This window comes from Neolamprologus multifasciatus, chromosome 18, assembly GCF_963576455.1.
Source record: "Neolamprologus multifasciatus chromosome 18, fNeoMul1.2, whole genome shotgun sequence".
Lineage (NCBI taxonomy): Eukaryota > Metazoa > Chordata > Actinopteri > Cichliformes > Cichlidae > Neolamprologus > Neolamprologus multifasciatus.
Genome location: NC_140456.1, coordinates 32,398,744 through 32,422,836, shown reverse-complemented (window position 1 = coordinate 32,422,836; position 24,093 = coordinate 32,398,744). Strand labels below are relative to the sequence as shown.

At 40.6% G+C, this 24,093-nt stretch overlaps 1 protein-coding gene across 1 annotated transcript in view; it reads left to right on the top strand.

Moving 5' to 3' along the window:
* The window catches only part of brinp2 (bone morphogenetic protein/retinoic acid inducible neural-specific 2), a 337,921-nt gene that overhangs the window by 110,046 nt on the left and 203,782 nt on the right, over positions 1-24,093 (top strand). Inside the window, exon 2 of the mRNA XM_085141220.1 lies at positions 23,310-23,762. Coding sequence (XP_084997346.1) covers positions 23,377-23,762 — 386 coding nt within the window. The 5' untranslated portion in view covers positions 23,310-23,376. The remainder of the gene's footprint in view (positions 1-23,309; positions 23,763-24,093) is intronic.

The window sequence follows — 24,093 nt, the reverse complement described above, 5'->3', positions numbered from 1 at the left end:
GTGGTATTGGCAAATAACAAAAGGGACTACACTGCTGATTAGTAAATGCTACTGGTCAATGCTGAGGCTGCTGCTCGTCACAAATTAACGGCATCCGAGTTAGCATATTATTAGTGACTCCATTACTAAGGCTTTTAAACAATGTGAAGAGATTTACTTCATTATGAATATAAGGCAGCAAGCACCAGAATGTATCAGCCCCAATAACAATCCTTCAAACTGACAGAAATGATGCCATTATCTGATAGCATTCCAACAACAAAAGCAAATAACTGCCTAAATTCATCTGTGGATGAAACACTAACCTCCTGACTCTGCAGTGATTTCATGCTGAAACAGACCAATCTGCATCCACAAAAGCTGCCATAAGCTCATAGATGGATGTGCTTGGTTTATAATGTGGCCTCTGTTTGTTCAACTACATATGTTAGGAATCAGCTTTGCCTTTCCTAATGTATGTCAGTCCAGCTATTAACACAGCGGCATTGTGGCTAGTTAGTGTTTACAGTCAAAGCCTTTTCATCAGTGTAATAGTTGGAATAATCATTATACCTACATTTAAACCAGTGATAATTGCTTGGCTGCCACAGTAGTCTACGTGGCCAGACTGATAAGCTTTCGATGGCCCACATGGGGCCCAGTGCTTGCTCAATTATATGCCAACTGTTTGTATATGTAAAGATTTTACTCAGCTGTGGACATTTCTGCCAAGAGCTTCTTAATGCTGTTTGTGAGCTCACTGTCTCAGGCAGCACCAATTATACTTAGTGTTAGCTTGGTGTGATTCAGTAATTAACTTCTATGATAGTGCCATGTATGTCATGACATTTGAATTCTGCTGGATTATTTCTCCTCTGTAAGCTGCTGTACGTGGACAGAGATTCACCCTTCAGTTACCAAGGCAGTTAGCATTCTGAAGGTACCTCAGTGAGCCAACTATGCAGCAGCTGCAACATGCCAGCCTACAGCTGGTACGGTACAGAGCTTTAATAAGGCATAAAAACAACATTTCTGCTAGGTTTCTTATGGATTTTGTATAGAGCTGAACAAAGGGTCAGACACACACAGACATAACAGACACACACACACATATATATATATATATATATATATATATATATATATATATATATATATATATATATATATACACATTAGGAGTGCAACGATACACAAAATTCATGGTTCGGTTCGATACTTTGGTGTCACGGTTCGATATTTTTTTGATACCAAAAAACGTTCATGCCTTTTTAATTTGTCATTTATTAAAATTATAAATATACATTTTAACTCAAAAGTACAGTTTTTAAATTTAATGTTGCTGAAACAACAAAGTAATAAAAAAATTAAATCTATCTGATGGAGAAATCCCTCATCTTTGGAAAAGAGAGTTTATTACAGAGAAATGGCTCTTTCCAAAATAAAAGCTATACTATACGCTTCTTCTGGGCTATATTCTCAGCAGCATATTAAACATATCAGGTCCCCATAAGGAGAATCATGTGCTAACGGCTGTCTAAATGACTCGGGTAAAGTTTGTAGCATGCGTGCTTGTTGTTTTTGTCTACTTCCACTTGTCTTTACACTAGGATGATGTCGGAGTAAATGTGCAGTCATATTCGTTGTGTTCCCACTAGTGCTGTCAGCGTTAATCTCGTTGAAATGACGTTAACGCCACAACACGGCAAATCTCCGTTAACGAGCTACTGCGGATCGCCCCGTGTGTGGGGCTGGACGGCGTCAATACGTTAACGAGCTAACTGCGCTAACGCACTAGTTCCCACCCATGTAATTGAGCATTGCTGGCACATCCAACATACTGTTTTACTTTTGTCCATGAAGCGCTTACCTTCAGGGTCATACGTCACATGAAGACCAAAATAGTTCCAAACGCCACATCTGAATGAGGGTGGGGGAGGTTCAGTTTGCCATGTTGCAACGAGAGCTTAGCTTCTGTCTTGCTAGCTTGCACTGCACTCAGTGAATCTGCGTTCGACTACTCCGCCTAGGCTGCACTGTCGAGCGCAGATCCACTGAGAGCTCAACACAGACAGCATTGTCAGAAGGAAAGTTGATAAAATAAATTAAAAATTTTGTATTGTTCGATACATATGCGTACTGAACCGAAAGCACTGTATCGAACGGTTCAATATCGATACGAGTATCGTTGCACCCCTAATGTATATATATATATATAAAAATGAGCAGTTTGTGTTTTGGTGTTGGTGTAATGCTAACCACGTATATACTGTAATAGTATTTTGTCTAGCACAGGAGTCATAGCAAAGCATGTTTCTAGTCATCTAATTTGCTTTCTCCTCTATTAGCTGTGATTTGCCTTTCATCTCTTTACCAGCTAACGGCACCATCATCTTCATTTTCTAGAAACATACTTTGTCTGTCTACGGCCTATTGGTGCTGATCAGATTAGCACAGCTGCCTGCTGAATATTACCTATTAAATCCACATTGTTTTGATTGTAGAAACAATTTTGTCCAAAAGTACCTTCTAAGGTTAACTGCAAGATGAATATCAATTGTCAGTACAATAAAGAAGACACTTAGAAAAACAACAGATTAGTGCAGCATATAAAATAAACTTTAACATCTGTTAGGAATAGAGTGAGGTTTATACTGCATTGTAACAAGTGTGGCTTAAAAAACTAAAACATGTTTTTTTGTTACCTATGGCTTCTGTTGTAAATTTGGGTATGGTAAATAAACAATGACGTCATATAAAGAGTAAATATGAATATAACCTTTTTTCTCATCCTGACCCTGAAAAGGCCATTGGTTATCAGTGGCATGTTAAAGGGTTAATGCATTATTTTCTACCTTTCAGAATCTCTCAAGTATATCATTTATGCACAGGGCTATACTGGCATAAATTACTCTTGTGTATATTTAAAAAACAACCCAAAGTACACCTATATTGCTGTAAGGTGGTCTAATTTGAGTTCCCCATCCCCCCGGTCCTTTTTAGTTACTAGAATTTGCTTTCTGCTGCTGCTGGCAAATTATCAACTGAAGCCCAACTGACTCTGTGCGGACCTATTTGGAAAGGATTAAACTAGCTTGCAGCTAATAAAGGAGATGTTGCAGTATGCATATAGGGACTTTATGAGGCAGCTTGACTCAGTGGTGAGCAGCTTGTGTAATTATCAGATTCCAGAAAGAAGCAGGAAGGGGAGAGTTTGCATCGGGGTTGGGGGATGGGGGGCTAATGAGGATGGGATGAAAGATGGGATGGGAGAAAGTTTTGGTGGGAGAAGGAGGATGGGAAAATAATCATACAACACACTAAGTGAGTACTAGGAATTCATTGATTAATGCATCCAGAAACACATCCATTGACTGTGATGAAATAAGTATCTGTAACTGTCATCTGCAGTTACACAACAGTGTGTACTGTTAAAACACACTGTGGTGTAGTAAAACATACAATTAAAAACCAAGCAAAATATTCCTATAAATGGGTATTAAAATTGTGTCCTAAGAAACTTATTATCAAGCAAATTTTATGCATTAGGAACAATGCATAAAACAGCTTTACAAAATACATAATAATTACTAATACATTATAATACATTAATTACTATTATTACAATTATTATTATTACTATTATTATAACATTAATTAATACATTAATTACTAATACATTACATTACTAATACATAATTACATACATAAGCTCTACATAATCCATTTGGTGGCATCATCAACACATTACACATTTTACAGTCAAACTAGACGTAACTGATAGAAATAAGTTTGTTTCCCTGATTCTTAGTACCAGTTTTGGGCAGGTAATCAGTAACTTGCAACTAATTGCGTTTTTAAGCTCCTCGTTTTTTCATTATTTGTTGAACCTTTACTTTAGTACCTGCCAACAAAGTTGCCGAGGATAAATGAAAGAGGGTTTAATGCTCCAGACTCAGAGCAACTGAAAATTGATATAAGTCTCTTCCTTGCTTGGGGAACTTTGAGTTCCAGCTCAGCAACAAAAGTGTAAAGTGTATGTATGTTTAATAACTTGAAAAAAAAATGTGTGCTGTGATTCATCCATTTTTTTAAACTTCTTATCCAACTTGGGAACTCCAGGCGTCTGGAAACTATCCCAGCTGGCACTGGGAGAGAGATTCATTCTGGACAGATCGCCAATTCATGCACAAATCCATACCTACACTGCACCAGTCAGCCCAGTGGTTCCCAACTTTTTTTGCTAGGCCCCCCTTTGTTTTACAAGAAAAATGTTTAACCCCCCCTTTCCTCCCAATTGCGGTTTATTTCACACCTCAAACATTTAGTAAACAATTAAGCAAATACAAGTAATTTGCAATAAATTACAGGTAGTAATAAAATAAACTACTAACTCTTTTATGCTACGTCCACACCTACACGGGCATTTTTGAAAACGCAGCTGTTTCTATGTGTTTGGGCCTTTCGTCCACACGTAATAAAGTGAAACAAAGCAGAGTTTTCTTCATCCATGTCAATCCTTTTAACATTTATTTATATTAATAGTCTTGTATGAAAATTACCATCACCCTACTGTGCCATTAACATAATGGCATTTGGTACAGGACTTTTATTTAGTGGCATTTTTTTTTAAATCTTGCACTGCTTGTTAAATGATCTGAATATGTTTTCCCACCAAGTTGATTTATTACTATCCCAAACTCCAGACATGTCCTTCTACAATAAACACTGTAGGCATTATTGGTTACTGTAATTTTACCACAATGTCAATGATTATATAATTTAACATTGTGATATTGAAATATAAAAATATAATTATATTCTATTATTTTTTCATCGCTCAAAATAAGCGTCACACTCGCGGAAGCCGGTGTACCCGCAGAAACGCCTTTCTCTTTATTGACCACTTTTCACACACAGTTGCTGTACGCACACAGCCGGCTGTAGCTTTTCAGCTCACAGCCCGACACACACCAACAACAACACAACAGCATAAATGGCACAGACGTTAAGGCGCCGACGCGCGATCACTCCCCTGCAGCGGCGCTGCAGACTACGCCCCACCACACTCATTAACCAGGTAAAATACATATTTAGGCAGAATCTTGCAAATATCTATTCCTATTTTTATTTTCTATTTCTATTCCTATTTTAAAAGCATTATTTTTAATTTTTAGCGCTTTTTTTCCAATTATTTTTTAAAAGTCAGGTCAAGGCTCCAAAAGCCCAAAGGCGATATAAGGGGGGCGGCTCACAACAGTTTTTGTTTGCTGGATCATTTTAGTTCAGCTTTCCTTTTGTTATATTTCTTCAAAATGAGTTCAAAATGTGTTAATTGCATAAATAAAATGTCATTTTCTCTGTAGCACTTCATGGATTTCACACCTTAGTTGTTCACACAAAGCATAAAGGTAAAAAAACAATATATACAGTGTTATCTTCATTTTAGATGTCAAAAAGTATTTGCGGCTCCCAGTGTTTTCGTTTGGGTGGAAAATGGCTTTGGGTGTGAAAGGTTGCTGACCCCTGGCTTGGAAGGAAGTTGGTTTGGAAACGTATTCAGCGATGCTTCATCTCCTGCTTTGCGTTTGTGCGGGAGCCCCGTCAAAAACCTGTCTATTATGCTAGCAGTATCCCCCCCCTGCAATGGCTCTGGGCCCCACACTTTGGGAAGGTCTGAGTTAGCCTGCTAACTGCTACATGCTCTGGCCCTTGCAGTTAAAACACAAACCACGTGCCTTTTGCATTATTTCACTAAAGTATCATTTGTTTCAACCACAGTTGAAAGTATATGCTAATCTATATTTAAAATAAGCATGACCTCCACTTGTAAGTATTAGTCATAGTCTACTTCTAAACACATTTTTATTGCCACAAAGAGATTTGCCAACTGCTGAGCATTCTGTTTTATTGTTCTCATAATTACTTAAATACAGGCAATGTGCAGTGCTAATTCCTGCATCTAAGAAGGTGATTGCTGCTCAACTGAAATCAGCACAAGAGAAATAAAGTGAAAAGAAGCAGAGTTTTCTTCATCTGTGTCAATTCTTTTAACATTTATTTATATTAATAGTAGGGATGCACCGATACCACTTTTTTGGAAACGAGTACGAGTACTTGCATTTCAGTACTCGCCGATACCGAGTACTTAATTAAAACATGATTTAAATTTGCAGGTAACAGCTTTAGTCCTTTAATTTAACAAAAAACAACAACAAGGGACTAGTTTGGAATTAAGAACATTTATTTAAAATGAAAAGCATGTTGTATGCAACATATTACAGAATAAATAATTATAAAAAAAACAAAATTTAATTTTAAATTTGTTCGTCTGTTTCTCTGTTTAGAAGTCTCACTAGCACAGTCACAGCTGGGATGACTTCAGAGGCTAGTGCCTTGTAGCTGCTCACTTTTTTAGTTAGTTCCTCAAAGGGGGCGAGGATGGCAACAGTCGTCTCCATAAGAGCCCATTGGTGAGCGGTGAGATAGTCAGGGAGTTCGTGCTCGGACACGCCCAGCACTTGCTTTTGCTCAATGAGGGACTGGAGCATGTAATACGAGCTGTTCCAGCGCGTCTGTACGTCCTGCTGCAGTCTCTTTATTGGCTGGTTGAGCTGTCCCTGAACGTCCTCGAGGCGGGAGTAGGCTAAGGCGGAGTGTTTAAAATGCCCAACTATTTTCCGTCCCACTGCTGTAGCATCAGCTATGCTCCTCTGTGCTAATAAGCGTGGGTAAATAAGCGTGGGTAAACTCTTTGTACTCGTTGTCGTGTTGGGATTTTGGTGCTTGATTAAATTGCTTGTGTTAAATGCGCTACCTTTTGAGCCTCTGGACAATTTTGCTGAGCACAATTTGCAGTCCGCCTTTGTTTTCGCGTCTTCGTTCACTTTGAAATAGTTCCACACGGCTGACTTGTCTCGCCTGCCCTTCTCCCAGCTCTGAGATGCAGGCGGGGCCTGGGGCGGGAACTCGGGGCCTGGGGGCGGGCACTCGGGGCGGGCACTCGGCGCCTGTGATTAACCCCTTACATGCCGCTCAAACATAGACAGGTCCCCGGTATCGGGGGACTTTTAACGAGTATGAGTACTTTAGAAAATGTGGTATCGAGGACGATACCCGATACCGGCATCGGTATCGGTGCATCCCTAATTAATAGTCTTGTATGAAAATTACCCTCACCCTACTGTGCCATTAACATAATGGCATTTGGTACAGGACTTTAATTTAGTGGCATTTTTTTAAAATCTTGCACTGCTTGTTAAATGATCTGAATATGTTTTCCCACCAAGTTGATTTATTACTATCCCAAACTCCAGACATGTCCTTCTACAATAAACACTGTCGGCATTATTGGTTACTGTAATTTTACCACAATGTCAATGATTAGATAATTTAACAAGTTGTGTTTAATGAATTTACTTTACCTCTGTGTCAAGTAATTAGTACACAGTCACCCTCATGCATGGTTGTGTCATTGCAAAGAAATTTAATTAAAGAACTCAAAAGCTACCTGCAGTGGCCAGTAGCCATTAATGTCAAGTATTTTCCTTAAATACTCAGACAAAGTGAAAAAAGGAGACCTTATTCACCTGACTCCAAAGTCGTAAAACATTTGGAAGCAGCAAATATTCAGATTAGAGAAGCCACATTTTTCCCATGAAAAACACGACTTAAATTATTGTTGCCATTTCATTTTCAGGCTAACTGATTAATCAGCTAATCGTTTCAGGTAGACCTGGGAGGAATAATTAAGGTGCATAGTGGGGTTCAAAAGGAGACCAACCGCTATCTTTGGGTACGAGGGTCGCCTGGGAGGATGAAGCCGGCCACGGTGTGTCATATTGAGCAAGTTGTTAACAAAAGCAGCATTTTCTAACATTTCTAACACAGACGAGTGGGCGAGGTATGTAACTAGGGGCAAAATGACTTTCAGCAGAGCGTGCTGCTGACAGGCTGTTGTTTTCTTAATTATCAGCTGGTATAGATGTTAACAGAGGTATTGATGGGCCTTAATTGACCATATGGCTGTTTGTTTGTCTAGCTGGAAACTGGCCAGAGAATGCACTGATAAGACAATCATACACACACACTAACACACATGGATGTAAAATGTACTGCGCAGAAACATGAACTCTCTCACACACACACACAGGAAGCCAACACAGCATATAATTTGTAGGGGTTCCAGTTTCTAACCACAGGCCATCAGAGTGTGTCTCCCGACATTATCGGCATTATGCTGTGCACTGACATTATTGCTGGCTCTGCTGCTTCATAATCCAGTTGTGTGGTTGTTAGTTTGTGTGTGTGTGTGTGTGGTGTGTGTGGTGTGCATATGGGAGTTCCCACCACCTGCTTATTCAAAACCCGACTCAGCCTGTAGGCACTGGGAGTCTGAGAAAAAGCCAATTACATTATTACGCTTTCTCTATTTTTAATCAGATGCCCTTTAACACCCCCTTTCTCTTTGTTCTCATTTGATTAATACAACATACTTTTTATCTGCAGGTCACGTTTGTTCTTTTAATCCATAATCATTCTTATGGCCTTAGACTGTTAACAAGTTTTTGTTAGTCAAGAAGGGGAGTGGGACGGATTTGAGAATGCCTCCTACAGCTATGTAGTTTTTACTGAATGAAAAATAGAGGTCAATTGAAGACACATATTTGATGTGGACAGATTGCAGAGGTCTGTAAAATAGATGCTGAGGATATGGAGCCCAGTGAGGGGCTGGCTTTGGTGAGTGGGAAGACTTTGATGGATTTTCATGTTCCATCCAAATTCGTCCAGCTGATTTCAGAATATTTATGTCCTAAATATCTTCTCATTGTCACAGAAGAGTGTTCAGGTAACAGGACCCCAAAGCAGACTCAGCACACCGCAGCTCAGAACTGTGTACACGTTCTTTATTGAACTGAAGAATCTTTTAACAACGTTAAGGAAACGAAAAACTAAGGCTCATGCCACGGGGGGGAACGAGGGGCCCAGGAGCACCGTAATCGGGACCGTGGGGAAACTGCAACAGAAAGGGGAGACACAGTTAACAGCACGCAGATTGTCAAGAAATGAACAGCTAGACTTCATAAGTAGCCGAGGCTTACAGGTAGAGCAGGATCGTGGAGCTTGGAGGGGAGAGGTGCCAGTGAAGGGAATCCTAGGGAGGGAGGCAGTCAGGCAGGACGACGGGCAGGCCACAGGCTTCCACGCCAAATGCTGGTCACACTGGGAGGAGACTTACAGACTGGCGAGGAGAAGCCGTCAGAGCTGGCTGAGGTAGTCCTCCGGTGATTGCCTCAGATGAGACGCAGGTGATTTGGAGGCGGCCCAGCCCGAGGGTGTGGCCACCGCAGCCTCCCGCGGCTCCCTGGATGCCGAGCCACGGGCCGTGACACCCATGTTGACAAATAATATTTTGCTTATTTTTTTAATTATGAAATGTGTTTGAGCAACAGTATTAGAGCATAAATCTCATTTTATTAAAGCCGACTTTTTCCTTATGCCTTCCCATACTTTCCATACAGCCAGTCAGATGGAAGTTTGCTTAAAGGGGCAGTGTTGGGAAGGTTACTTTTAAAATGTATTCCATTACAGAATACATGTCCCAAAATGTATTACTCAATGAGAGTAACGTATTCTGAATACTTTGGATTACTTAATATATTATCATGCTGTTTACAACTACATGAATGTACTATTGCTGTGATTTATTACTGTTACTGAAGGTCCGCGGCTCCGAACCGTAGTAAAGGGACCTCTGGCTAATACGGTGGGTTCTGTGTCGGCTCGTAGCTGAAAAATAGCTTTACTTTGTTGTCTGGGTCAACTTTGCTAGCAGAGACAGAGAGAGGCGTTGAAAGGCTGCTCCAACAGAACTTATTGTTTTTGGAGGAAAACACGAACACGGTGTACAGTCGAGTCTTAATAGCTTACTTACAACTGGGCTCGTCAGGCTCTCTTCTTGGCTGCAGTGGTTATTATTATATTTACATGCTTCCAGCTCCCGTTTTTGCTCGATGACAGCTCGTACTTTTCCTTTTTCTCCCTCCCTCGCTCACAGACACATAACGTGTATGGCAGTCCATTCTCCCTGCAGCACGGACTACACTGCCTATGATGCTACATTCTTTAGAGCTATACCTGTAGCATTCTGCCTATTAGCTTAGCACAACAACAACAAAAAGGCCTCTCTCACCCAGGAAACACGCAGAGAGAGCGTCACCCTGTAACCATGGCAACCGTAACGCTGCCGCCTGGAACAACAGAACGTAGCTGTCAAACAAAACCCAAACAGTCCTGACCCGCCACAATATGAAACAGGGAAGTACCGCCGTGTAATCCATTTATTTCAACAAAGTAACTGTATTCTAAACACCACCTTTTTAAACGGTAACTGTAACGGAATACAGTTACTCATATTTTGTATTTTAAATACGTAACGGCGGTACATGTATCCCGTTACTCCCCAACACTGTAAAGGGGGAATAACTTTTCAGCATATTATGCCTTACATAGAAAATCATGTAAACAGCTCTCGTATTGTAAGTAACTCTACACGTTAATAAGATTTGGGTAGGCATCACAACATATTAATTTCATTGAACGCTGACAGGTTATTCTGCTGAGGTTCAGCTTGATTTTCAATTGCTCATAAAATAATTAAATAAAGAATCAACCCTACCCTAGCCATACTGCCGTAATATCTTTCCACTGCTGCAGGACAGGCTTACTGTGTAGGTGAGAAACAGGTAGGTGCAGTCTGAAGTAGGCCGACGTTGGTAAATGAGATCTCAGTACAGGTAACATGGAGGCGATAGAGCTATAGGCACACTTTATACTGACAGACAGTCTGGTGAATGTACACGCAGGACTCCAGCCGGTGTTTACTATTCAGCTCCCACATCAAAGTGTAGAAGTATGCAGCTCTCTGTCTCTGGCTTTCTCTTCCTCTCTTTTATGTCTCTTCCATCGTATTCATCTGCCTGTCCTTCTGCGTCTCTCTCTCTCTTAACCTCCTTGTTTATATCTCTCTGACTGTCATCCTGTTTTGTTAGGATCAGTTCTCCGCCGCTAGCTTTCTTGCCGCCACAACCCCCCAAATCCCCAACCCCCTCCCCCCCTCTGGGTCTCAGAGCCCGAATAACAAGGCAGGGTAGGAGCAGGTGTGCAGCTGGTCAGCTATTGATGCTGACTCGCATAAATGCTGAAAGGTGAGTAGTGAGCTGCTGGGGTTGAGGAATACAGCTGGCCTCTAATGCTGATGGACCTCCACCTGCTTTAATGTTTGCCAAGAGCCTGGCCAGGTGCTTGGCAGCATATCCACACACAAACACACACACACACACATGCACACACACGGCTACAAACGGACCATGAAACACATATGTGTGTCAGATCCAATAAGGAATCCCAGCTGTGGTAATTGCAGCGCACAGATAGCGAGCTGATGAATTCTGCTGCACATTAAGGTTCAGTGCTGCAGAGAAAAATGATAGTTGCATTTTATCTGACTCAGAAATAAAAAGGAAAAAAGCTGGGACACTGGCTCCCTCCCATAATTCTCTGCCCTTCCAACTGGAGCACGAATTACTTAGACGAGTCAGGAGGTCAAACCGTTTTCACCTCAGCCTTTACCTCGGTCACTCTGCAGCTAGGTGGCAAGTTTAAGGAGAACGTTCTGCTGCTTTCTCTCAAAGAACGCCTTTTTTCCCAGGTAAATGTTCCCCCGTGAGAACGCCTGTCCCTTTCCCAGTCTCTCTTGTCTTTCCCAGGTTTCCCCATGTTTCTCATTTCCCCCCTTTTTTCTCCAGTTTAGTGCAAACACAGCAGAGCAACACACTCTTTGCCCGCTAAGCCCAGTAGATGGGATGAAAAAAAGAAATAAATCCAATAAACATAAGCCTCCTTCCCCCTTGACTCTGCTGTCATCTCTGAGATGTTATTTAAGCGCGACGTGGTCGATTTTTCCATTCCACCTGGATGCCCTCACACCCCTCCTTTCCTTCCAATATGGATTCGAAACGTCCATGCCTTCTTCACTTACCTTCCGCTCCTCTAGGTTGGGTTACAGAGAAGGGTAAATACGCAAAGGGTATGTGAATAATGCAAAGCGTACATTAAATGTCAGGGCTGAAAATTCACAATTTCCCTCTATTGTCTCGCTGGCATTTGCGGCATGTTTTATGCATTTTATAATTAGTAAGTGAGTCTCAGAGGAGAAGGGGGCCGGGCAGTAACGACGAACACTTATTTCTGCGAGAGGTGGCGTTTTAAGAAGTTACAGAACTTCATTTGAAAGGCAAATCTCACAGCTCCTTGGAGTGGAGGACTATTGCATTTCTTTTTCTCTGAATCGATATCACTGCCAGCATGTATGTATGAGCTGTCTTTATATTCATAAAAATTCACCAAAGGACGATCTTACCAACCGAGTGTCTAAAAGTCCATTTTCCATTTTTAGTTAATTGAGTTGTCATGTGTTGTGATTACATTTTAGGCTCTGTATTTACATGACAGAATGTCTTTTTCTTTTTCTCCTGATTTCCCACAAACACAGTACCAGTCAAACATTTGATCAGCTGATCGTGGTGCAGAGAAAACTCTTGCTCTTCATGTTTTCATATGCAAAATGTAATTAATAATTATACTAATATTACTGTAAACCGTAAGATTATTTAGATCTTAACAGACTTTCAGGATATTAGACATACTTATAATAAAACTGAACCTTACTGGGTACTTAAGAATTCCCAATATGAAAATCATTTGCTCCTGCACATCATTTGCGCTGACATTTCTATTACAGTTGTTTACATATTCCTACTTAAGTGTTGTAAAATGTTGTTGTACAGCCAAGTCGCAACGTGTCCGATGGTATTCTTTTTACTATTGTATAGCTTTTTGGTTTTCTGAACAATATTTGTTCTTCTAGTGCAACGTTGTCTCACAGTGACTAAGCTGTGCCGACTGAAGGAAACAGTAAATAGTGCCCTTTTTGCCTTTTGATGCCAAGAACTTCTGAAACAAAAGCTATCCTCTAAAGTCAAAGTCCCTAAACATGATCCCTGTCATCTGCCTTGTGATTTGTGGGTAGTAGGTATTTGTTAAAATAACCACTGTAGTAAATATTCCTGTCGAACTACAGAGAGTGTGTAGCTTGTAAGTATTACCCCAGTTTCATATACAGGCTGTTACATTGAACTAAGTGATATTTGCTTCTGCATTTCCCCATTTTCATGGTAAAAACAACAATACCAACTATTGAATAGTACATTGCACTTGTACACTATTGCACAGACACATTCACAGACATGTTCAATGGTTGATCTGATTTTCTTGTAACAGAAAACAACTGCACAAGCTGAGAAGATTCTCCACTCTGCAGCTTGACGATGAAAATATCGCCAAATTTTTTTAACGTTCCAGTACTGCTGATTTAACAGGCAACAAGTACCAATCAGTAACTGGAGAAGTAACTATAGCCTTCCTTCTTTCACATTACTCCAATATATTCAGCTGAGGTAAGATTTTTTTCAGATATGCAGTTTAGAAAACCACAAAACTCTCGTTATACACAGTAAACACAGTAATCACAGTAAAAGAGCTGCTGTATATTTTTACAGTGGTAGCTGGATGACAGTAAGCTACTGTAAAAAAAGTTTACGTTAATGTTGCAGTATTTGATTTGATTGAATCTTTATTTTGAACATGTTGAAAAAGTACAACAACATAGAATTAAAAGAGACAAATGAACAAAGCAAAACAAAAGGAAAACGAGCAACCACAACAAAGAACTTTCATGTTCAAAAAGGAGCAGGAAGAAGCATAAGCTTATTTAATCCCACCCCTTTTCCACTATCTAGTAATCAATAGACTACAGAAATACCTCCTTGCAATTACATTATATGTCATGTGTATTTTTTTTAATTATTCATTTTTATTTTTATATATATACATATATGTTTCTATCTATCTAAACATACGTATATACACATACGCACATATACACATTTTCAATAACCCCAGTAACACCTCAAAGGATACACAACCTACAAATATATACAGTGGGGCAAAAAAGTATTTAGTCAGCCACCGATTGTGCAAGTTCCCCCACTTAAAATGATGACAGAGGTCAGTAATTTGCACCAGAGGTACACTTCAACTGTGAGAGACAGAATGTGAAATCCATGAATTCACATGGTAGGATTTGTAAAGAATTTATTCGTAAATCAGGGTGGAAAATAAGTATTTGGTCAATAACAAAAATACAACTCAATACTTTGTAACATAACCTTTGTTGGCAATAACAGAGGTCAAACGTTTACTATAGGTCTTTACCAGGTTTGCACACACAGTAGCTGGTATTTTGGCCCATTCCTCCATGCAGATCTTCTCAAGAGCAGTGATGTTTTGGGGCTGTCGCCGAGCAACACGGACTTTCAACTCCCGCCACAGATTTTCTATGGGGTTGAGGTCTGGAGACTGGCTAGGCCACTCCAGGACTTTCAAATGCTTCTTACGGAGCCACTCCTTTGTTGCCCGGGCGGTGTGTTTTGGATCATTGTCATGTTGGAAGACCCAGCCTCGTTTCATCTTCAAAGTTCTCACTGATGGAAGGAGGTTTTGGCTCAAAATCTCACGATACTTGGCCCCATTCATTCTGTCCTTAACACGGATCAGTCGTCCTGTCCCCTTGGCAGAAAAACAGCCCCATAGCATGATGTTTCCACCCCCATGCTTCACAGTAGGTATGGTGTTCTTGGGATGCAACTCAGTATTCTTCTTCCTCCAAACACGACGAGTTGAGTTTATACCAAAAAGTTCTACTTTGGTTTCATCTGACCACATGACATTCTCCCAATCCTCTGCTGTATCATCCATGTGCTCTCTGGCAAACTTCAGATGGGCCTGGACATGCACTGGCTTCAGCAGCGGAACACGTCTGGCACTGCGGGATTTGATTCCCTGCCGTTGTAGTGTGTTACTGATGGTGACCTTTGTTACTTTGGTCCCAGCTCTCTGCAGGTCATTCACCAGGTCCCCCCGTGTGGTTCTGGGATCTTTGCTCACCGTTCTCATGATCATTTTGACCCCACGGGATGAGATCTTGCGTGGAGCCCCAGATCGAGGGAGATTATCAGTGGTCTTATATGTCTTCCATTTTCTGATGATTGCTCCCACAGTTGATTTTTTCACACCAAGCTGCTTGCCTATTGTAGATTCACTCTTCCCAGTCTGGTGCAGGTCTACAATTCTTTTCCTGGTGTCCTTCGAAAGCTCTTTGGTCTTGGCCATGGCGGAGTTTGGAGTCTGACTGGTTGAGGCTGTGGACAGGTGTCTTTTATACAGATGATGAGGTCAAACAGGTGCCATTCATACAGGTAACGAGTGGGGGACAGAAAAGCTTCTTACAGAAGACGTTACAGGTCGGTGAGAGCCAGGGATTTTCCTTGTTTGAGGTGACCAAATACTTATTTTCCACCCTGATTTACGAATAAATTCTTTACAAATCCTACCATGTGAATTCATGGATTTTTTTTTCACATTCTGTCTCTCACAGTTGAAGTGTACCTCTGGTGCAAATTACTGACCTCTGTCATCATTTTAAGTGGGGGAACTTGCACAATCGGTGGCTGACTAAATACTTTTTTGCCCCACTGTATATACCTATACCAACATACCGGTGCACCCGCACACACATGAAAATATTAGACAAGAACACTCTATCAAATCTCTACCTCTTGTTAACAGTATTATTGCTATATTGTCATTTGTAGCATTATTACTGTGTTCTCATATACAGTATTGCTACTTTATTTGTTGTAAGGTATGGTTCATTTTTAAATAGTACGATATTTTAATACTATGTTTATTTTTCAAAGCTTTTTTTCAAAGCCCTGATAGCTTACTAATGTTTTTTTAAACAAAAACAAAAAAGGGATATTACAATAGAAGACGGCCCTGAGAGGTCAAATGCGGTGCAACCAAAGAAAACACCACATAATAGCAAAACACACTGCAAAAGCATACAAACCACAATGAAAGGAGAAAGAAGAAGAAAGAAATAAAACCTCACAAATTAATAAAACGACACAACAGCTGTGGATTGTACTGAGACAAGCTGAAAAGGACACTTACTGTGTTCTTCTCCCCCACAACACCGATGAATCCTCTTCTTTTTTTCAGTGTGTGTCAGTGCAGCATGTTTTTTGTTTTGTGAGTCTTTGAAGTGCTTTTTCTGTTTGCTAGTGTTTCCCAGGTTGCTCTGCATTTGACCTCTCAGGGCCACCGTATAGAAGCAAAACTACAGTTATAAAAAGGACACTTTTGGCACAGAGATGGAATTACACACAAAAACGGGTTTGTTCAGGTGTGCATGCAGTCGCGGCATTGTGACTGTGCTGCCTTCAACAACAGTAAGTTTTATTAGGAGTGGAAAGATATTTAATCGTAAGCAGATCGAGCTTGCCTTGGTGCAGGCCCTCACATTCAATTAGCAGCTCTTATATAGGGAGCTTCTGGAACCTCGCCACAGCTGCTACACAATCCAACTCTAAACCAGCTGCTTCCTTTATGCTATATCTGACTTAATCAGTGTCATATTTGTTCGCACTGATGGTCTGTTGATCTGTTCTTGCTGCTGCTGTGTAAAATCTCTGTGGTCCATCAACAGAACGCAATGTACCGTAGTTTGTAACAAAAATCTGAATTTCACTGCAGTGGTTGTGACTGAACTGCAAGTATTTTCCCCACCGCTCTTTATGCTTAGCTGTAAAATCTGTACTATTGGACTGTTCTTTAGTCGGCAGTGGAATTAGTTATGTTTGTAGCTCTAACTATATCGAAGAATTTTCTTTTTCTTTTCTTTCTTTCTTTTTTTTTTCAAACAGGCACTCAGGCTTGACTAGCTCGTTTCAAAACAGACTACTGGACCTCTCTCAGGACATAAGAAAACAAGAAATCTGGCACACCGGCTTTACCTCTGGGCCAAACGGTACAAGAAACAGCATAAGCAGACTATCCTATTCATCAAGTTTTCATCCTGCTTTTAGTTGCATAAATACATTCGTTTGACAGATGACTTTGCTAATTGCCTTTTCAAACCGCAGTAATCTCCTGGTGCAGTGGGTGAAAATTAAAAATGCACTACCCTGAGTATTGTTTTTTCATGTCTAAGCCTGCATTTATCTACGTGAAATTAATTCTCTAATTTGTTTGTGAGATAAACAGGGAATACTTGAGATCCCAATCCACTTAAAGCACCTCCTCCGCTGCTTTACATATCCGTTCTGAAACACTGATTTGTCCCTAAAGACTCCACCCGGCGGTCCTGCTAGTCATTACCGCCGAAATGAAGAGCAAACCGCGACTCTTTTGAAGGGCACTGTGAAGTCTTTTCAAAGTGTCACCTTAAAGACAGTGTCAAAGCACTCTGCCTTCTCCTGGGCTGAATAAATGAAAGCCACATTAGAAAGAGCTGTTTGGTGTTGGATGCTGGGAAATCACACTTGAACTGCAGTGTGGCCTACACTGCTAATGCCTACGATTCTGTACGGAGGCAGGTGATGACATGCTTGTCCAAACACACAAATCATGAAGAAACTGAAAGCAGTCAGGCATGCCACTGTCGTGGGACTCTCCCCATCAGGTGCATTACTAGCTTTCAGTCCTTCAAAAAGTTACTATAAAATAAGGTCACAGAGTCACGTAGCAGAGATCAATTTCATTTTAGAAGCCAATGTTTCCATTTTCAAGGCTTTTATTTGTACATTAGCTGTGTTATGAAACCAATCTGCGGTTTTAAATTTCAAATATCAAGTGCTTGGATGACAGCAATGATGCTTTTTTCAAAATGTTTCATTCAGAAATTATTCAAAGCTTGTGAGCGGTGTCTTTTGGCTTGTAATAAATACTGTCTACAGTTCAGTAAACCTACAGTACGCTGAAAGGAAGATTTCAGCTAAAATCACATTAGCACCATTACAAAAGCTGCTTTTGCAGAGCGCCTAGCTCTCCTGGGTCAGATTCATTGTGTGGCTCTGTATAATTCATAAAGTATATAAATGAATGGCTAAATGCACAGGCGATAGCATGCAGGTGAGAGGCTTTACCCTTTACTAGCATTCAGACCAATGTTCAACAAGTCAAAAGAAGAAGAAATCAATCCCTTGAAAAAACTGTACAAATATAAAATTGTATTATTTCTTCCTTGCTGCTTACATCTTGTGATCAGTGCAACGGTTTGTTTTACTATGGGATTAAACACATCTTTACCTGATTTTGACTTGTAGCTGATATCATTCACATTTAACCCTTTAAGACCTACCATAGAACCAAGTCCGCCAGAGCTTATATTATATGTTTACATGCTGTGGAGCCATTTTTGGGAGCATTTCAAGTTGCTATACATCAATACAACCATTATAGCCTAGATTTTAATAATATGTCTGCATTAAGTGCATAGTAATTACATAAATTGCAAAAAAGTGCAATAAACTACAAAAAAATTTAAAATCGTTTTTTTGTTTTTTTTAACATTTAACACATTTATTTCTAGTTAGAGAAATTTAAGAGGCTTATCCCTCAAAACTGTAAATACAAAAAAGTTGCACAAAATAGTTTCCCACCACAGGAAATTTATTTTGAGTGTCTTCATAGTTTTATTTTTGAAATACACCAATTTTTATATACTGCAGGAAAAACGAAAATAAATATTATATAATGCAAATTTGCAAAAAAGCAGCATATGCATCAAAATAAACTATTTCCAGCAGTGCAATATGAGTCCTAAGCATCCCAGAAACGACACAGAAAGTCATAAAGTCAAAGATAACTTTTAAAAACACCAGTATAGGCTCGCGAGGCCCTGATGGTAAAAAACAAACTACATTTCCGCGAAAATGACGTCACTTCCAGTTTCGGGCAGGTAATGGCGGTATGAACAGCTGATCGGATCGGCAAAGCGTGTTTCTGGAATATTATGTTTTTGTTGCTGCAAGCGCTTTTTATGCAGTTTTTGCAAAGCTATGTGTGGAAGGAAACTGTGACCGAGGACAAGCTGATGGCATAAGATGTAAGTACAACTCCTCCGGTTTCATATGCAAAAAAAATTATTGCGCTAGCTTACGTGGTTGTAGTGCTACCGGGATTTAAAAATAGTTACACAAAACAGAGCGTGCCCGCTCCGACCGGTTTTAAAGGGTTAATATCTTACATACAGCATCCATGATATTGCACTTGTATAATATGCTGAGGATCCTAAATTTCATATCAAGCTCAGGAAATGTGTTTTTTCTGCTGAATCCAAATGCTCTTAACGACCAGGCTTTCTCCACACCTTTTCTTTCCACCTCACTGCATAAATGTCACACTCCTTTTTGCATTAACACTGAATCGTGGCAGTAAATCGAAATAATATGCAGTCCAATAAGGACTTCCTGGGGATAATCCTTATTCCTGTGGATGCAGAGTTTTTGTGCCCTTGGTGTCATACCAGCAATTTAGTTTTGTACCAAAGGCATGCTCAACCCTTTCCAGATCAGAAGGTTTTAAAAAGGATTTTAGTGTCAAGATTGTTCTGAGCTCAAAGAAGCTGCTTTTGACAACAACTGTTTTTAAAGTGGTAACATTTCAAATTGTTGATGCATCTTCTTTTGCTTATCTGGGGCTGGTCACGGGGGGCAGCCTAAGCAGTGAAGCCCAGACCTCCATCTGCCTAGCCACTGGGGTAACACCGGGGCCAGCTGAGAGCGTGTCCTGGGTCTGCCCTGGGCCTCCTCCAGGTGGCACATGCCCAGAACACCTCAACCAGGAGGCATTCTTCTCAGTTTCCTGCACCACCTCAAATTTGTGTCAAAGATTATTCCAAGGTTCATAAAAAGAATTTAAAAGCACAGGGTATTGTTTAATCGCTCAACTAACAGTGGGAAGTCAAAAAAATGAAAATGCACTTTTTGACCCTTCATATGGAAAAGTGATTTCCAGGTAAATACAGTTTTAAATCATCCGCATAGAAATGAAAAGATGTGGTATAATAATTTGACTTAAACTAAGCATGCACAAAGAAAAAGAGCAGGCTAATTTCTAATGACACTTGGAGTTTTCCTCCAGCTGTGTTCGCCTCTCCTCTCTTTCCTGACAGCCCTAACAGATTCATTAAGCCAGGGATAAGTTTTAAATCTCACTCTGAGTGGTGGAGCCAAATCGAAAGCACAAGTACAGAACACATGAAAAGAAACACTGAGTTCTTGAGCACCCAGATTGTGAGCAGCAGAGGAAAGAGCTGTAGTGTTGTAGTGTATCTGTGGAAGAGCCGAACCTCCTACAGTCGTAGGGACCAAAGGTTGAAAACATACAAGTGAGTTAAAACATTATCCACAATTACAGGATGATCTATGTTATAAAACCACATGACAAGATCAAGGTTAACAGACTTGAATGAGATTAAAAGATTCCCACAGTTGGTTTAGGTGACCATAAGCCTGTTAGTGCTGCAAACACGTGTCCCCCAAAGTGAATCTGCAGTCATACATTCCCACATAGCAGACAGGTCTGGGCCGGATCTGGTGTCAAGCTGGCACTGCTGGCTGACTTCTGGCATGGTGAGAGGTATGTCATCCAGATATGGGCCAGGCATAGATGGCACTGTTTATGTGATGGCATGCCACATCTGGCCTGATTATGGTTTGGTTTATGTGGCCTAGGTTCATAGAAAACAGGTCTACTCTGGATCTGGCATCAAGCTGGCACTGGTGTCATGGAAGGGTGTATGTCAACCAGATGTGGGCCAGGTCTGGCAATGATGGCACTATTTATGTTCTTATTTTTCTATTTTAGTTAGAAGACCCAAATGCCATGTTGCAATACTATACTGCTGTGGTAGCCAACGTTTCAAATGCAGGTTTGACAGGTTTGTGAGTGTACACTTTATCCAAAACCTAGTGAGGGTTTACTCATGTTTCCACTGGGTGGCTGTAGCTGAGGCGGTAGAGCTGGTCACCTACTGATTGGAAGAGTAGTGGTTCGATCCCTGGCTTCCCCAGTCTGCATGTCAAGAGTTAGAAAGCATGTAGTTAGAAAGCACTCAGTTTAGAGACGGTGTGTGAATGTTGTCTAGAGCACTTTGATTAAACTGGGAGAGCAGATAAAGGGGTGTATAAGAATCAGTCCATTGTCTGAACAGAGCTTTGTCTTGTTCCTTATGCGCTATTATGTTCTTGCACATGTTGTTATTACATGGCTTGATTCAGGTACACATTAGGCTGACATCTGAGGCCAGAGCTGAAACTGTTCTGGGCCAGCAGTGTGTCTGCAACTGGCCTTGTGCTGGCAAATGTGTGGGCCACCACTAGGAAACCAGATCTGGTCCACCAAAGGGCCGTTATTGTTTGCGGGTCATGTGTAGGCACATTGTGTGGGCCACATCCGGGCCGTTCAAGTTTTGCTATGTGGGTTACTATTACTGAGGACAGAAGGTCTGAAAATTAATGTCATGAAGTCTGACGATGTGCACTAATGACTGTTAATGAATGTTAATGATGAAAAGTTTAAACATTGATTTCAAGGAGTTAGGTAAATACATGCTGCAGCAGGCAGGATCGTCCATTGATCATTAGTTAGTGTTAACCTCTGGCTCTCCTCCACAGCATGCCACTTTCTTGTCTTCCTCCCCTCACCCCAACCGATTGCAGCAGAGGGCTGTCCCTCCCTGAGCCCGGTTCTGCTGGAGGTTTCTTCCTGTTATAAGGGAGTTTATCCTTCTCACTGTTGCCAAAGTGCTTCCTTTTTTTTCTTTGTTTTCTCTGTCTTTCTTGTTCTTTAACTTACAATATAAAGCACCTTGAGGCAACTGCTTTGGTGTTATACAAATAAAATTGAATTGAATTGAAATGAATCCAGTCCTGAAGTTTTATTCTCACACGAAATTTCACATGCCCTTTTCCACATCTATTTACCAGAAATGGAAAAAGTATGTTTCTGTACCTTTAAGAAGTCGCTAGACTGTTCCTGAGGCCCATTATGGTGTCAAACAGCTCCAAACAATAGAACATTTGTTACTGTGTGACAATTGTTCCATTAGGCACTTTTGTCAGCATCCACCAAAGATAGTAAAATCCCAAGAAATACAAAGGATTAAACCAAAAACCAAAAACAAACAAATAAAAATGGAAATATTTTGATATGGAAAAAAACAAACAAACTGTGCATGACTGTTAACAACCAAATTCTTACAGCATGCAAGTGGTGAAATAGTAAAGCTATTATAAAAATAAGTTGATAATTTCCACACCAAAGCAAATTTGTTTAGGTTTAGTGATGTATATACCAAAAGTAATTGTGAGATGAATTAGTTTCATCTTAAATGTGTGCTTAAATGTAGGCATTTAAGCACACTCAAACACTTGTGCATCTTTTGTGGGTTGGATAGCTCTCGTAGCAAAAAAAGCTAATGACTAATGGCCTAAAAAGGCCTAAAAAGCCTAAAAGAAGGACTGAAATCAGGGATGCATTCTAGCCAGATGTTGAAAAGGTGCAATTTCTCTGTATTAACTCATTTAAACTCAATTGAAGTAGTATGTCAGAAAGTCCTCTGTTGTCTGTGACCTTTGAAAGATTTGCAACAGGAACTTCTCACACCCATAGTAATGGTGGCAGGCATAACATGCACGTGTTTAAGCATGACCCCTGATCTGTGTGGATGACAGGAAGACAATAAGGCTTTGCAGTCGCTATGGACATTATTAGTCACACATGCTACTAAAACTGAACTCCAAGAATGAAAGGTTTTTGGCAATTACTCACCAACCTCTGATCTATTATCACCACCATGTGGACTAAAGGAGTGATGCTGATTTGCTCTAAGGCCGTGAAAACAGATGTTATGCCTTTGTGGTCAACGCGGCTATAAGAGACAGATATAAGATATGATTATGTGGCCAAGTATATACAGAAGCAAAGCAAACACAATCTGGATTTTGTCCACATTTAAGAGGAATGACAGTTTCAGTAAATGCAGTTTCATGATAATTGAACTTCCCTGTATGAGCAACAGCAAACCTCCATTTAGTATTTGATCATGGTTATTCATAATGATTCTGTGTGTCTTTAGACATGCAGAGAATATCTTTCATGTCAACATTCAAAGTAGACGTGAAAACGCTCTCACTGATTTGATTGATATTAACTTTGTAAACAGCACTTAGAGGGGCATTACGCTGCCTTCATAATCACAATATATGGACAACAATGTCTGTCAATGACAACAAGCTACGAATTAACAGAAATTCAACTACAAAACATGTTTCAGCATGCTGTCATTTCTCTGTTTCATTCAGGCCAGCGGGAGGTGACTGTCAGAAGAAATGCCGGTCCCAGGTGCCCTAGTACATCACCACTGGGACCATGGCGACTCCTTGGCCAATGAGAAGAGAGAGGTGCTCCCATGGCTCCGCCTGCCTTGCTAGATGGTTGGCATCATCCTTGATGCTCCTATGGTTGCCGTGGATGTTATTATGGCTGCCGTGGCCTACCCAAGCTGAACAGGTGGGCAACGGGGGACATGGCGGAAAGGTGCTGCATGGATCCCTTTCGTCCCCCTCATCTTCGTCATCTTCCTCCTCCTCCACGTCCCCTTCTGGCTCCTCACCATGGGGTTTTAGCACAAGGCAGAGCGGAGGGCAGCTGGACTGGCTGCTGTCAGAGAAGGGCCCTTTCCACAGGTGTCCTGAGTACACCGAGTTCAGAGAGAGGTTCCAGCAGGGATTTTCTACCAGATACAAGATTTACAGGTGAGAGGGATCTGCACTGGGTTTTTGTAGTGAGACCATTTTTCTCTGTCATATCATTTAATATGTACAGACTCTCTTTGTCTTTTGTGCAGACAAATAGGTGTGACTTTGTCTTCTTCCTTCCTGCATCTTCATTTTTTAAATAATTCCTTTTTTATCTGCAAAGATTTTTGCTACCAGCTGTTCTTCTTTTACAGCTCTGTTAAATTACTTCAGCTTGCTGTTCAAATGTTCAAACTTCTTTAAAATGCTGTTCTAAAATGTTGCAACATCTCGTGCTCTTGGCTGATGTACTTTGCAGGCAATCACTAGCTCCGTTTCTTCCTTGAAG